This window comes from Alosa sapidissima, chromosome 20 (genome assembly GCF_018492685.1).
Source record: "Alosa sapidissima isolate fAloSap1 chromosome 20, fAloSap1.pri, whole genome shotgun sequence".
Taxonomy (NCBI): domain Eukaryota; kingdom Metazoa; phylum Chordata; class Actinopteri; order Clupeiformes; family Clupeidae; genus Alosa; species Alosa sapidissima.
In genome coordinates, this window is record NC_055976.1 from 3642005 (window position 1) to 3656319 (window position 14315).

Consider the following 14315-nt stretch of genomic DNA (forward strand, 5'->3'; position numbering starts at 1 on the left):
ATAAAATAAGAAAGAATGGCTCACATTTGGACAAGCTGTTTCTTCAGTTGGACATGCAAACTCACTGTTACCAAGCAGCCAATCAATGTAAATGTTTGCACCCACTGTGGAACCAGCGCAACCTTTAAAACCGCATTGTATGTATGTCTGTTTCTTCATATACAGTTACTATCTTTGTTTCTCTCTCGCTTTCACACACACACACAAACGTACATGCATACCCACACATACATTACCTTGAACATCTGGACAGCGTTAGCATGTGTCTCAAATAGATAAATTACAACATGAAAAGAAAAAAGACAATGAGACATGCAGCCTTTTAATATATTCAAATCAAAGGTTCATAATAAGTTCAAGGTGTATCCATATGCAAATTTTATCAGGGCATCCTAGCAGCTAAATCTGTGTCTTGTCGTTTTGGGCTCACTGCCCCTGTTTGATGAGTTGCCATTATTTAAATAAAATCTTTTAAAAATGGATGACAGTTACATTTGTTCAATCCATTTGTTTTTCATGTTTTTCTAGTTTGTTATAATGTGCTGTGATCCATCTGGGAAAACCTCAACTGAAATTCATTGTTGTTGCAGACATGGTACAGTAGGCCTTTATGTGTTATCTGATATTGTATCAGGGGTTTCAGTCAAGCACATAAAAATATTATTTTGTAACTCATGATCCTTCAAGTGGGTAGCATTTGTAATAAGCTGTATGCTTGTTTTGGCTGCGTACATTGGGACTGATGCTGATTAGAACTCGCTGGTGCAGACTTCTCTAACCGGAAGACTATGATTGCGTAGCAGCTCGCTCTCCAACAACATGTGAGCTCTTGCGCTATTGTCCTTGCTCTCGCTCACTTCTCTCCGCATTGATGGGCTAGCGGCTCTTTTTACAGTTCTGTGAGTTCCCTTCTCTCGTCTCTTTGAAGTGACCACTCCTGAGGGTCTGTGAGATGTGTTCCCTGATAACCCCCCTCTCTCCTCCTCTCCTTCTTCTCCCTAGGTGCGTCCCCATATCCTGGCGTACAAATTGATGAAGAGTTCTGCTGCCGACTGAAGGAGGGCACCAGGATGAAGGCACCTGAATACTCCTCCTCAGAGATGTGAGACTCATTTGTTCCATATTACTCCATGAAACAATAAAACAGACCATGCAATTTACATGTAATTGCTTGCAGCGGATATGTCAAATGGCTTTGAGATGAATGAGATCATTATAACAGTGCAGGTTTTATATCCATTAAGTCTTTCTCACATGGTGCAGAGCCGTTCTATTGGAACAGTGCACTGCTGTTGCAGGGAGCCTGGCATGACATGCTAACTCAAGTTCATAACAGTTAGGAGTATGGTCATTTGTGTGGTTTCACGGGTGAATTGTTCTTGGGGGATTCCTTTATTGCCGTGGCACTAAATGGGTTGTGAGCGTAGCACAAAGCACTATGGCCCACCCCTCCTTCCCGAGACTGCAAGCACTCTCTTGGGTCATTGGTATGGAACCAAAGCAACTGCCAGACATGTAGAGGGGAAAAAAAGTTTTCGTACTACATCGATTCAGCTAAAGAGAGGAACTGTATCTGATTTCAGTCCTACTGGAGAAACCCTAAGAGGGCTTTTGAAGGACTGTGATAGTAACTTTGTATGGCTATCCACTCAGTGTGTGAGAGAGAGTCCACGCAGGCTGACTAGCAGGGTGTTCGTGGTGTCAGACATTGATCTGTCCCGGAGCGAACAACAGCACAGCCGAAACCAAGCCTGACATTAAAGGCACCAGCGCACCTGGAGGAACTGGACTGAGGTTGGGGACATGGGGAGGGGTGGGGAAGTCAGTGGGTGCTGTGGCCAGAACCCGTTCTGCAGTTGAGATATACCCCCTATGGGTAGAGAGGAGCTGGGACACAGTGAAATGGCTGAAAGAAGCCTTTGTGGTTTCTCTGTCTCTTTCTCACTCCCCCTTTCTACTTGTCAGATCAGATGGCTGTCAGGAGGAGAAGTTGTCAGGGAGAATGGTAAATTCAGTGCCTCTAGGATGATTGTAGGAAGTCATGGAACGCTTACTGTATGTATCTTTTGTCATAGACCAAATGCTGTATTTCATTAAAAAGAATCAAGTTTATGACATTCTCTCATTCAAGTCATTCTGCTACTGCTGTTGTGCCAGACCTTGTATTCCATGCTATTATATGTTATCATATCAAGCTTCTACAGTTTATTCACTTGGATAGAATAAATGCTTTACTTGTGTTTTATAACTTTACTTCGCCGATGGAGTCACATATGAAAGGGATCTTGCCAAATTGAGCCAACTGATGATTGTGAGAGCCCAGTGAGATGATAATTGGAAATGACCAGCAAAATGCAAGCCAGACTCCTTCTCTGTAAATAGGGGAATGTGAATGGAATCCACATACCACACCAATCCTGTGATGATATCCGCCGCTATATCTGCAAGGCGAAAGAGCTTTTCCGTTCCACTTCAAAGCGGGTGCTGATAGGGCCAGACAGAGCCAGAAGATAACACCACTATAAAATACAATCAGCACCTGCTTCCCATTGAGCCATCATTGATAGTGTTACCCACTCAGCCTCGATGTCAGGGACTCTCTGCCTTGGATCTGAGATGCTAATCACATGTGCAGATCTCCTTGACTCCCAACTCTCCCCCAGAACCCTGGCCCTGACCCCGACCCCAGCAGGCCTATTATATGGATGATGAAAGGGCCAGCGGGTCAGGAGATGGTGGGGCAGTAAATCTGGCCCGCTGGTGATGCGCCAGACTCATCAGGAATGTGACCCACTACAATTGCGTGTCCAGTCTGCGGCACCCTCAAAGGAACGTGTGGGAAGGGCCGAAAGTCAAGGGCAAGGAGAAAGGGCACACACAGAAGACTGGGCCTGGGGATGGGGATGGGGAGGGACCTCCCACAGACTCATATTCAAAGAGTTATGAGCCCTAAAGCATCAGTTTAGATGCACTTTCCTCTCTGTAACGGCAGGTCATTTAGGGCCCACTTTCAATCCTCACCCTAGACAGGATGCAGAGCCTGAATTGTAGATCAGGGCAATGCCCCAGTGTCCCACCAGGCACTCTGCCCACCTGGCTGGAGAGAAGAATCAAAATAGGAATTGGAGTGGTGTTGCTTCCGCCATCTCCTTTTCATTGCCCAGAGAGAGAAGAATGCCTTGACTCCAGAGGTGCCCTAAATGCAAACCCAGATGGAGAAGACAACATCGGTGGATGTTAGAGAGGAAGCAATGAACCATCTGCTTTTGCTATGATTTCAGCCCCCTGCCAAGTAAACTCAATGTGATGCCAATCATCGGAGAGCAACATGGGTGAACACGAGTCTGTGAGGATGTGAGGAAACAAGAGAGGGGAAGGAGTCCGGGGCTCCATCATCACTAGCGTCAGGGAGGGGAGGTTTCAACTGAAGCCCTGGATTTTAGTGTTCCATGTCTGCATTCCTCCACGACTGGACTCCTTCCCACCATTACAGGCCATTACTGCCTGGAAACTCCAATAATGGTGCAGAGGAGTCCCATTTGGGGAGCGATGCTGACAGCTCATCAGAGAGCACGAGCAGCTCCGCACCACCAAATCTCACTGACAGCCAGGAAAAGGAAAACAGCGCCACGGTCCATGGGACCTCACTAGCGTCATTGACGACGGTGAAGAATGGGCGGCTGACTCACAGAGACCTGGTCACCTGGCTGCGAGGTCAGATGGGTTGACCTGTCAGATCAGTGCTAACTCTGAGGGATCCAAGTGTGTGGTGTTGATCACCAGCCGGCGATTTATTACGATCCCGTTGTAAGCCTGTCCTGTATGGCCTGTGTTTTTGTACTGTGGTGCTAATTGCCTTGTGTTCTTGGCAGATACCAGACCATGCTGGACTGCTGGCAGGGGAACCCTGTGGAAAGACCCACATTCACAGAGCTGGTGGAGACACTCGGGGACCTTCTGCAGGCCAGTGTGCAACAGGTAAGAGCCCTTGCAACCGCCCAACAACACATCTATTCAAAACCCCATAAGGTTGATTTCATGCCTACGGTACAGATCCACACAATCCTTGGCCTTAGTTGTAGACATAAATAATATAAAAGCACTGTCTGTTCGAAAATACTTTCACATCTAAATGTAGTTTATCCCTGTGAGCTTGCCATTATCATCATGGGACAGTTGATTGACAAAGTGTACACATAAATAATCTTTGGACTGGAAAACATAAATAAACCACAGACCACAACTTAATGTGACAAGTTCTCCCCACAACACACTAGTGGAGCCAGGCCATTTACAATGTTCCTTTTACTGTGAGAATAGTCACTGACCTCGAGAATGCCTCGCGCACCGCGAGTGTTCAGGAAATGGAGCCGCTTGGCCAGTGCAAGGCACAAGACTTGAAGAGGGCTTTTGCCCACGGGGGTCTTCAGACTAACTAGGGAGGGAAGTTCCTATCAACAAGCCCCACTCACTTCCCTTTGAAAAGCATGAAAGAGAGGAACACATTCAACAACAGAAAGACAAACAATGGAAAATGTAAGAGCTAATGTAACAGTGCCTGATAAGCAAGTAAGCACCTTTGTGTTGTCAACTATTGTAATTCAGCCCATTGATAGTAAGAAACAGAAACGACACATTGCAAAAGAACTGATAGATTGATGGTTTATGTCGTTATTGTGCATCTCCCTGATTATTATCTATCTCTCAGTTTTCTCTCTTGTGAGGGAGAGATGACCATAAAACAACAAAGTCAGACAGTCATTCAGCCGGGGATGAGGGTAGTGGGTCATATGGCACTATGTGATGATGGGCTCAAGGACATTCCCAGCACTATGCGCTATTCTCTGTGGAGCGATTACACATAAGGAGGCTTATTGACATTGGAAATAGTCCAAATGACCTGCTTTATCATGCTCTGGCTCTATCCTTAATTGATGGTCATCATCTCACTCTCCTCCATGTGCTTGTTCTATAATGAAATGGGACGTCCTCGGAGTCCTTTTTTTACCAGGCTCTTCTAGTCTTTGATCTCTTTAAGGCTGGAGGCAGGTTAGAATAGCTCAGCGCTCTATAAATGCCTTATGGATTCACACAGTAATAACAAGCTCAGTGATGTCATGGTTTGGATGTAAAGGGGCCTCCGTGGCTGAGCATGTGCCTCTTTCGTCTGTCAGGAAGGGAAGCATTACATCCCCATCAACACGGCCCTGCTGACCAAAGAGGCCAAGCCCTCCAGCCCTGCACCGACAGAGGAGTCCTCCAGCCGGCCACTCTCCCAGAGGGACTCGGGCACATGGTAAGAGCCTGGACCCTTCTTGTTGCCTGGCGACTCTCCTCAGTGTGCTTAAAGCGAACTCTCAGACGGGATTAAATAATTGTTGTTCATCTAACACGTTTACAATGCAGTTCATCTTGTGGTCAGATAACCATTTTAATATAATTACACTTTTGTGCAAAGATATACTTTTTTGATGATTAGATAATACCAACATCTCAGTCATTTGATCTCTCTGGAAAGCATAGCAGTGAATCAAGTCGTTTTGGTTGTGAACTGTGTGAGAGACCCAAGAGGACTATGAGATATCAGCTTATCATTTTCTCAAACATGTTCTTCAGTTTCCATTCAATAACCTGGAAGGCAAAGCACTAACCAAAACACACAGGGCACAAAGCAGCCTGCAGGTCCTGCTCTGAAACAAGTTCATTAGGGTGTGATGGAGGGCAGGGAAAGCGCTGATTAGGTGCTGATAAGAACGGAGCTGAATAGAGAGCGAGCTCACTGCATGATGGCCCCCTTCAGGAATTTCCTCCCAAGCTGAAAACCCCACATCAGGATTTATGTTCACTTAAGATAATATTTGTCCAGGGCTTGTATTTTCACAGGTTCACCAAGTATATTTATGGAGAGTGGTGTTGAAATGCAGTAATGACACTTATCCCTTTAGCTGAATTAAACAGCTATCTGATTCCCCAAGTGCTGAAATGTGAAATGAAAAGAGTCTGCGTTTATTTTCAGAGAAATTCCATTGACGCGATGAGACTGTTACCAGATCTATCAAGTTCTTACTATTGAGTTTCTTTTCTTGGCATAGAAAGGATTTTGGGAAGATTGAAGTAAAACCCGTTTCCATCTATTGGGATCTGATAGTGGACATTTTATCCTTTCAGGAACATTAAGATCCGACCCGCTAGCGTGAAGACCTTCGATGAGGTAACCATGGAGAATGGGACAAATGATATCCATGAGGTGAGAAACTAGTTTCCCATCGCCTTTTGACTCCCTTGATCTCCTTTCTCTTTATTACCATGATCGCAAACAACGGCACAGGGCTATTGCTACATCAGAGCTCTGGACTCAACAACCTGATAGTGTCCAGTGAAGATTTCTTCAGGGTCTTGAAGAGTTAATAGTGATTAAACTGCTTTCCTCTCTTTTTTGACTGTGCAGGGGGGACAGTCAGATAGTGGAATGGGCCTGTCCTCAGATAGTATGAAGACACTGAAGCGCTTGGAGTCCCTGGCCAGGCCCTTGAGCATCATGGCTCTGGCGTAAGTATGGGATGCCTAATCCTATTTAAGACAATGTCACTGACAGCACTCAGGGGCAGAGGAAGAGGCAGGGAACTTTACCCCCTCATCCCTGGAAACCCTCCTGCAGAGAGGGAATGCAGATGTCAGAATTGTCACACACGGTCACCTCAACCCCCCAACACACATAGTTACTCTAACATAAACACACCCATACCCCCCCACCCACCCACACACACACACACACACACACACACAAACATACACAAACATACACACACACACAAACATACACACACACACACACACACACACACACACACACACAGACCCCAGCATCCACATCCTGCCTCCTACACAGCCCCGGTGGCTGCCTCTCCCTTTGTCAGAAAGGGCTTGTCTGAGGCCCAGGGACAATGGCCCAGAGGAGAGATATTGCCCCAGGTGGCCATCCCCAAAGAGCGGACAACAAAAGATGGCTGGAAGAGCTACTCCTTAAAACAAGCTCTGGTCCTTGGGACTGATACTGCCGTTTGTCTCGTCTCAGAGTTTTTAAGAGACCACCTCAAATAGAGTCTGGAATGGCACCCATGTGTAAGCACTCAGACCAGTGGGGCATCTGAGGGGTGTTATCGGGGTCAACCTGCGACAGTGAGGATTAAAGCCCTTCTTTGCTCTCACTGGCTAAAATCAGTAGGGCTTCAAATCAGCAGGGCTTTTTTTGTGACTAAAACCCCAGTTAAATTATTCATGGATCCCTCATTGGCCTGGGCCACCTCATCTCTTTGTCAACCTCGCTGCATGTGCTGGAAGTGCTTTTATGATCCACCTGAACATGCAAGGTCAGGGTTAATTGTCCTGAGTGATAGAATTCCTGCACTTCTAGAACTTTCTCTTCAATACTTTCAGCACCCCCTCAAAGGGGGTGACATTTAGTTAGTTCTCTGTGATGTATTGATGCTTATTATCCCCCTAATACATATGATCAAGAGGAAAACGTTAGCTGTGGTGGGATGAAGACAGATCAGTCATTATATAGAGGCATAATGTGGTGGCAAACAAAATCTTTAGACATCTGCCCTCACTTAGTGTGTGCACATGAGGCAGCGTACCACAGTCACATGTTTGTTTGTTAACAGTTGAGAGCAGAGCGGCCCCCAAACAGAGGGACGGGGTGGGGTGGGGGGGCAGCTATACCAGGAACATCTCATCCCATGTCCTTGTCTCAACTACATTAAGACAACATATTCTGAGCAGCAGAAATGGAAGTAAATATTTGAAAAAAGATGTGTTCGCTGTGGTGAACTAGAGTTAATGATTTAACCAGTAGTCATTTAAAATGCATCATTAGCCCCCAGTGTCCCAGTGACATAGAGGGATGGGTTAATAATTGTCACCCCAAAATGACTAAGGCAGTGGAGAAGTCCTCAAAATATGTGACCACTCAAAAAGTAGGCTTAACAAAAATATGCAAGTCGTAAACTGGAATCTGGTTAACTCTTGAAACGTGAAACATGAAAACAGGGAAGATGCTGTTTGATATGAATTTATGAGCTGTCCTTTTTTCTCTCTTAGCCCATCTGTGATTAATGAAAGGCTCTGGAGCCCTGATAAACATACCGCCACTTGGACTCTCTTTCATTAAAAACATTCTAACTGCCCTTCCTCAGCAACCATTGTACTTCCCTCTCAACACACACACACACACACACACATGCACACACACACACACACACACACACACACACACACACACACACACACATACACACACACACACACACACAGTTCACACACACACATACACACACACACACACACACACAGTTCACACACACACACACACACACACACACACACACACAGCTCACACAAACACACACACACACCCGCACACACGTCCCTACCCTCCCACAAACACTTCATTTACAGTGCCCTCCTCGTCTCTGGCCCACCATGCATGACTAAAAAACAAAATGTGGGCAGAGACTGGGCACAGCCTCCTTCAGTTACCAGGGCCTCTGCCATTGATAAAAGAGACACTTGAGGCATGCATGAAATGATCTATACATTGAGCAGAAGGAGCCCATGCTGAGCAGCCACTCGATCACTGTCACCTTTGACCTTCAGCAGCTCTATAGGGCTGTGTCGACGTGCTTGCGGGTGCCCCTGGGGCTTTGTGGAGGGGAATTCCACCTGGCAAACTCCCGCAAGCTATAGGCAAGCTATGCACAATACCAGGCATAGAGCCTAAGACTCCTGTTGGCACATGAGAACCTCTCAGTCATACCCAAAACATGCCAATCCTTTATGTTTGGAGGTTTTAAGGGACTGTGCATCCTATTTTCCCAAACCCAGTGACAAATAGCTCAGTGCAAAGAATGATTTACTCAAGGGTGACTGCCCCAAGTGCCCTCAAGGGGAAAAGTTCTGGAAACCCCTGGCAACTGCCAGACAATAGGACTGAATTCCCTGCTTTACAAACTTGTGCAAAAGTATGAGTAACAGTCACTGACCTCGGCCGAGAATAAAAGTGACTGCATGGAAAAGTTTATGCCTGCAACTTGTCTGTCACATATTCAACACAAACACATATTCCACTGTTCAGTTCAGCTTCTGGTGATGTTAACCTTGACGCTTTCTCCCTCTAGAATGAAAACTGTGAGCAAGAGTAAGGAGTCCGTCCTAACCGAAGGGGACAGGGAGATGTACCAGGCACCCGTCCCCTCGCTGGACTTCAGCCTGGAGGACTCGTCCCTGGACCCTGAGCTGGAGCGCCACAGCCCCCCTCCAGACTATAACTCCGTGGTCCGCTACTCAACCCCGCCTGTCTAGAGATGCCTTGTGCTGAGAGACCCAAAGAGCCACCAGTCCTCTCTGCTCCTCACCTGGGCAAACTGATCGCCTCTGCTCCTCTCCTCTCCTCTCCTCTCCCCCTCCTGAACTGAAGCGTGCGCCTCCAACTCCTCAGGAGTTGTCACATACAGCCACTCCAATTTCTGTTTTTGCTCTAGTTTTCAAAGACTTTTTGGTGCCTTAGTTGCGGTCGATTCTTTGGACGCTCGTTCCTTTCTCTGTTCTGTTTTCAAATGAGCACTTTCCAGGAGTAGATTTTTGTTTGTCGAGGTAAGTACAGTGGTCAGAGGAAGGGGATGTCCATTTTTCATTAGCCTCGCCAAGCGCTGCTCACACTGTGCCCACACCACTGTGCTATCCACAGAAACAGCTAAAGACAGCCTCAGGTATTCCTTTTATCTACTGTGAACACAAAAAGAAGCACAACACATTCTTGTTATAGCAGCAGATCTAATGACATTCCACTAAAGGCACTGGTGGCTATCCAGAAATGAAGCAAGCCAACTTTCCTTAATGAAAAATGAAGCGCGATAAGACAGCGGGGAGGGTAGATTTTTGAATGGTTTTGACATATTAATTATTTCAATTCTGTACAAATATTTTATGAAACTGGAATGTTATTTGATATTTTATTTTAATAGTATGTAATTATTTTGAAAATAGCCCTAAAATATTTTATAATATTTTTTGAACAAATGTTTTATATCTAAGCTTATTCTTGGCCTCTCTAAAACATGTATTTTTTAAAAGCAACTGTCAGACTAGCAACACAGGGGTCCTTGAATTATTGAAAATGCCGTCTGGAAATATATCTCACTGGATTGGCCAGAGTTAAATAATCCACATTAAATCCACACAAAAGATGTCTCAGCCAGGTAAATTTGAGGAAGCCCAGAGTTTTTATTGCACCCTCTACACAATCACTATACACAAACACTTATTTATTTCATATAGTCATATCAGATTTTATTCCACATGGACTTATCTCTGTAGTATGTTAAAGGAAGTATGAATGTGGGTGTGTCTGGAGGGTTTGGGTTGTTTTGTTGTCAGTGTTATTAGTCATCACCATATGAGTTATATGTCATCAGATTATTATATGCATTTGGTTAAATCATCTGCAGCAGTAAGTCAGAGCAGTCAAACCAAAGGTAATGCCTTACTCCCTCTGATGCAAGGCATCATGCTGTTAACACTACTGTATACAAGATCATTGCCTGAGTATTGCTGTTGCTAACCACATTGTTTGTAGTGAAGGTATATTTTTTTCCTGCTAAAATAAAAGGAGAGCTTGCAGGGCAGGCTACAAGTGAGCTTATAACCTTTTCAACAGGCTGGTCACTTTGGTATATACTGCTCATGGGAAGTTAAGTTAAACGCTTGTGCAAATTTATAGTTTTTGCTCTGTATTAAAAGTGGAAGTTATTAGAAAGATTATCAGTAGTGAATGAGGACAGTCTTGTAAAAGTCTTAGATTAAGTTGATCATTAGAGAAGGTCCTATGTTTCTTAACACTAACTTAGTGTGTATGTGCCAGTATTGCAGTCAGCATTCAATTTTACACCAATTTCCAAACAACACGTACTGCCAAATGATGTCAGTATTTGTTCTAGATCGACCAGTCTGTGTGCGCTTTGATGAAGTAAAATGTATGCACTGATATTTTTTATCAAATATGGATTTTTTTTTTGTATTCAAAATGTATTTTAATATTAACCAAGCATATGACTTAAATAAATAAATAAAGATTTATATATTTATACTTTCCATTCTGTCCATTGTCTTTCCTAACACATTCTCTGTTAATATGGTGTACATGTCCTGTGAAGTTATCCGTCCATTAAACATGAATTCATTTAAAAAAAAAATTTCATTTTCAAAATTTTTAAATTGTTAAATCATTTCCAGACACTACACAAAATCCACCTGTTATGTACAACCCTTTGGCTAGAGTGCCAAGGCCTACAGTGACAGTGTCTGCTTTTTAACATCCTGCAAAAGTACTGTGTGTGTATGTGTGTGTGTGTGTGTGTCGTAGGCGGTACGTGTGTGTCTATGTCCATGTGTGTCTACTGTTTATGTGTGTGTGTGCGTGTGTGTGTAGGCTGTGTGACCCTGAGCGTGAGGATGGCTGACATGTTGGGACGGTGTGTCATCAGCGTGTGGCGCTCCTCCTGCTCCTTAGCCTTAGCGCCACGCTTCCTGAGCGGGGCGAGGTGCCGGCAGTCTGTCTGTCACCGGCACAATACCTCTGTGAGTGGGAAAGGAAGCAGGCCTTCATCATTCCCGTCATGACCGGGGGACTCTTCATGCTGGCCCTTCCTATGGGCCCTCAGTGCCCCCTGGCTCTGGCACAAGGTGTACCCCTGGGGCAGGCGGCAGAGGGGCTTGCTCACCGCTCCCCTGTCTCCGCTCATCATCCTTACAGCATGTTTACAGAGAGGCTGAGTCGCTCATCTAAAAACACCAAGCTGGTATCAGAAGGTCAGCGTGAACTATCGAGTACTCCACGCAGGTTGGCCAGTGATGTAAACCGATCCCGGAATATGAGGCATAAACAAACAGGGGAAGGATGTTAGGGAGGGTCAGGGCCCATCATCTTCTTGGCCACAAACACACAGCACTTGCACACACACACACGTATGCTGTTACTCACACACATATGCAGATACACACACTCACTCAAATATAGATGCACACACAAATCACGCACCTCTGGTATTTTTTCAACAAAGTTGGGAAAAGACATACATATATGCATGCACACACACACTCACACACACACACATAAACATCGCCAACCCCTACTCTTGAGCAAATCATGAATGCATAGGGGTGAGGGTTGTTTTAAGACTTCCCTAAACTCCTTCACAACTGATACAGGGTCAAGCCCCTCAAGTGGGTCCAATAACGACTAAAACAATATAATTAAAAAATAAAACTATCTGCATTAGAGACCGCTAAAATAATGTGTGTCCTTCCCTAAAATAAGGATAAGCCCTCTCATATGTCATAATTCCACAAATGACAACTTAAATATAATTTTCATTTAGATAAAATACAAAGTAAACAAGTCTTGGAATCATGCACAGGGTCAAGTATTCCATGTAGAGCCAACTTGGAAATGACTTCAAACTCCTGTAAACATCAGTCCACATGCGCACGTAACTGAAGACAAATGAGAATGAAAAAGTTACATTTGCATGAAGGAAATATGGCAACATGAAATGGTCCTGACCAGTTCTGACAGTTATTCCAATTGAAAACACATCTCCGGTAAGAGGAGGAAATTTCATTTGCTGCTGAGAGGATGGCGGATGTCCTTATACCTCACTCTTTGTTTTTGGTTGAATTCATTGTACTATAACAGTATGGTGCACTCGTGATCAAAAACACATTTGTCTGTAAAAAAATAGGTAGTGGGAGCACATGAACCATATTTAATAGCAACCTGCTGGGGTACTTCCTCTAATGTCTTTGTAACACAATAGACAAAAAAAACATTTAATTGAGAAAACATCCCGTTTGCATCTAATTAAAGCCTTTCACCTATGGGGACGTGTTTGGGGCTTCTTTCCTCCACACAACTGGATGCAAGTAAATCCCTGCAGTGACTTCCACCAGCCCTTCCCAAGACAAACACAGCCCTCAGTGGCAGGATGCTCTATTGATCACATTACCAGAGGTGACACGTCCATGGGGCCCTTGAAGGTTGGCCAGAACACATTCTCTTAATCAGAGGGAGACTGAGACGGCCATCAGCCTCTGATTGTGAGCCCCCTCTTGGTTCCCTGCCACCTTAAAATGAAAAACCGATCCCAAATTTGCATTTTCAGCAGGGTCTCATACAATGCCTTTGCACAGCCTTCCTCTAAGGAGGTTGCCACACTGATGCAGAAGGCTGCGTCCCCTCTGCCTCTCACCTAAAGGCAGAACAATGGGGCCAGGATGCCGTCTTCCAATCAGACTTGATTTACCCCACCTTTCACCTAATCAGGAAGCAAGAGACCGGACCAATAACAAGAAACCCCCAGAGAGAGCTTTCGGCCTCCCAGAGCGCCGTAGGAGGAGAGAGCACTCAGCCGGAGAGAACACTTTGTCCGAGGGCCACATGAGCACTCACAGGGGACTAGTGGGCTCCTTAGCCAAAAAGAAGCATGTTGCGCTAGAGCACAGCTCAACTAAAATTCAATCTGTGTAATTTGTATGAGCAAAGTCTCATTGAGTCTAGGATGTTTTTTTTGCCATACTCTACAGTCTGTAAACTTTGGGGCCCATAAAGATGTGGAAGACCTCCCATGCTGTCTGACAAAGACATAACAACAGTCTGCAAACTTTTACATTCAGGAAAAGCGAGGTTGGATTACAGAGGGGTTCATGAATGATGCAGGGTAATATGAGAGGGACAGTGGGCTGTGAACGTTGGCACAGTCTATTGAGAGAGAGATTTCCATCAAAAACTGGCCCTGTTTACAACCACAAAGTCGAGCTGAGTTGGTGTGCTGGAGGGTCTGTGGTCTCAGACGATAGGATTGACCACCACACCACACTCTGAGCTGTTAGCGGGGTCCATGAGTCCTGCCCAACAGGCTCAGAGAACTGGTCTCGCCTGGAGAGGAAGAGGAAGCGAGTAACAGACAAATGAAAAGACAGAAAGACAGAAAGACAGCTCCTGACAGAAGTCCCAGGACTATAGTGTGGGTCCACAGTGGTCTGGGATGGGATTAACACTGCACCCCACCACAAACATGTGTTTGTGTTCATTAATAGCCCCTTCATCCTCAGAACTGATTATAGCACAGCAGTCGCTGCATTTTTCCCATGCCCCTCTGATGTCTCTGTATGGCTTTCTCGTCTCTCCCTCTGCTAACAAAGGCCGGCTACTGTTGAGCTGGTGCAATCACTTGGAAAAGCATGGAAATATATGCAAA

General features: G+C 45.2%; 1 protein-coding gene across 1 annotated transcript in view; it reads left to right on the forward strand.

The window, feature by feature from the left end:
* Positions 1 to 11128, forward strand: part of kdrl (kinase insert domain receptor like) — a 45145-nt gene extending 34017 nt beyond the window's left edge. The window contains exons 25-30 of the mRNA XM_042074878.1: positions 1003 to 1102; positions 3873 to 3978; positions 5175 to 5296; positions 6169 to 6247; positions 6449 to 6549; positions 9180 to 11128. Of these exons, the coding sequence (XP_041930812.1) occupies positions 1003 to 1102; positions 3873 to 3978; positions 5175 to 5296; positions 6169 to 6247; positions 6449 to 6549; positions 9180 to 9363 (692 nt within the window). The 3' untranslated portion in view covers positions 9364 to 11128. The remainder of the gene's footprint in view (positions 1 to 1002; positions 1103 to 3872; positions 3979 to 5174; positions 5297 to 6168; positions 6248 to 6448; positions 6550 to 9179) is intronic.
* The last annotated feature ends 3187 nt before the right edge of the window (positions 11129 to 14315 follow it).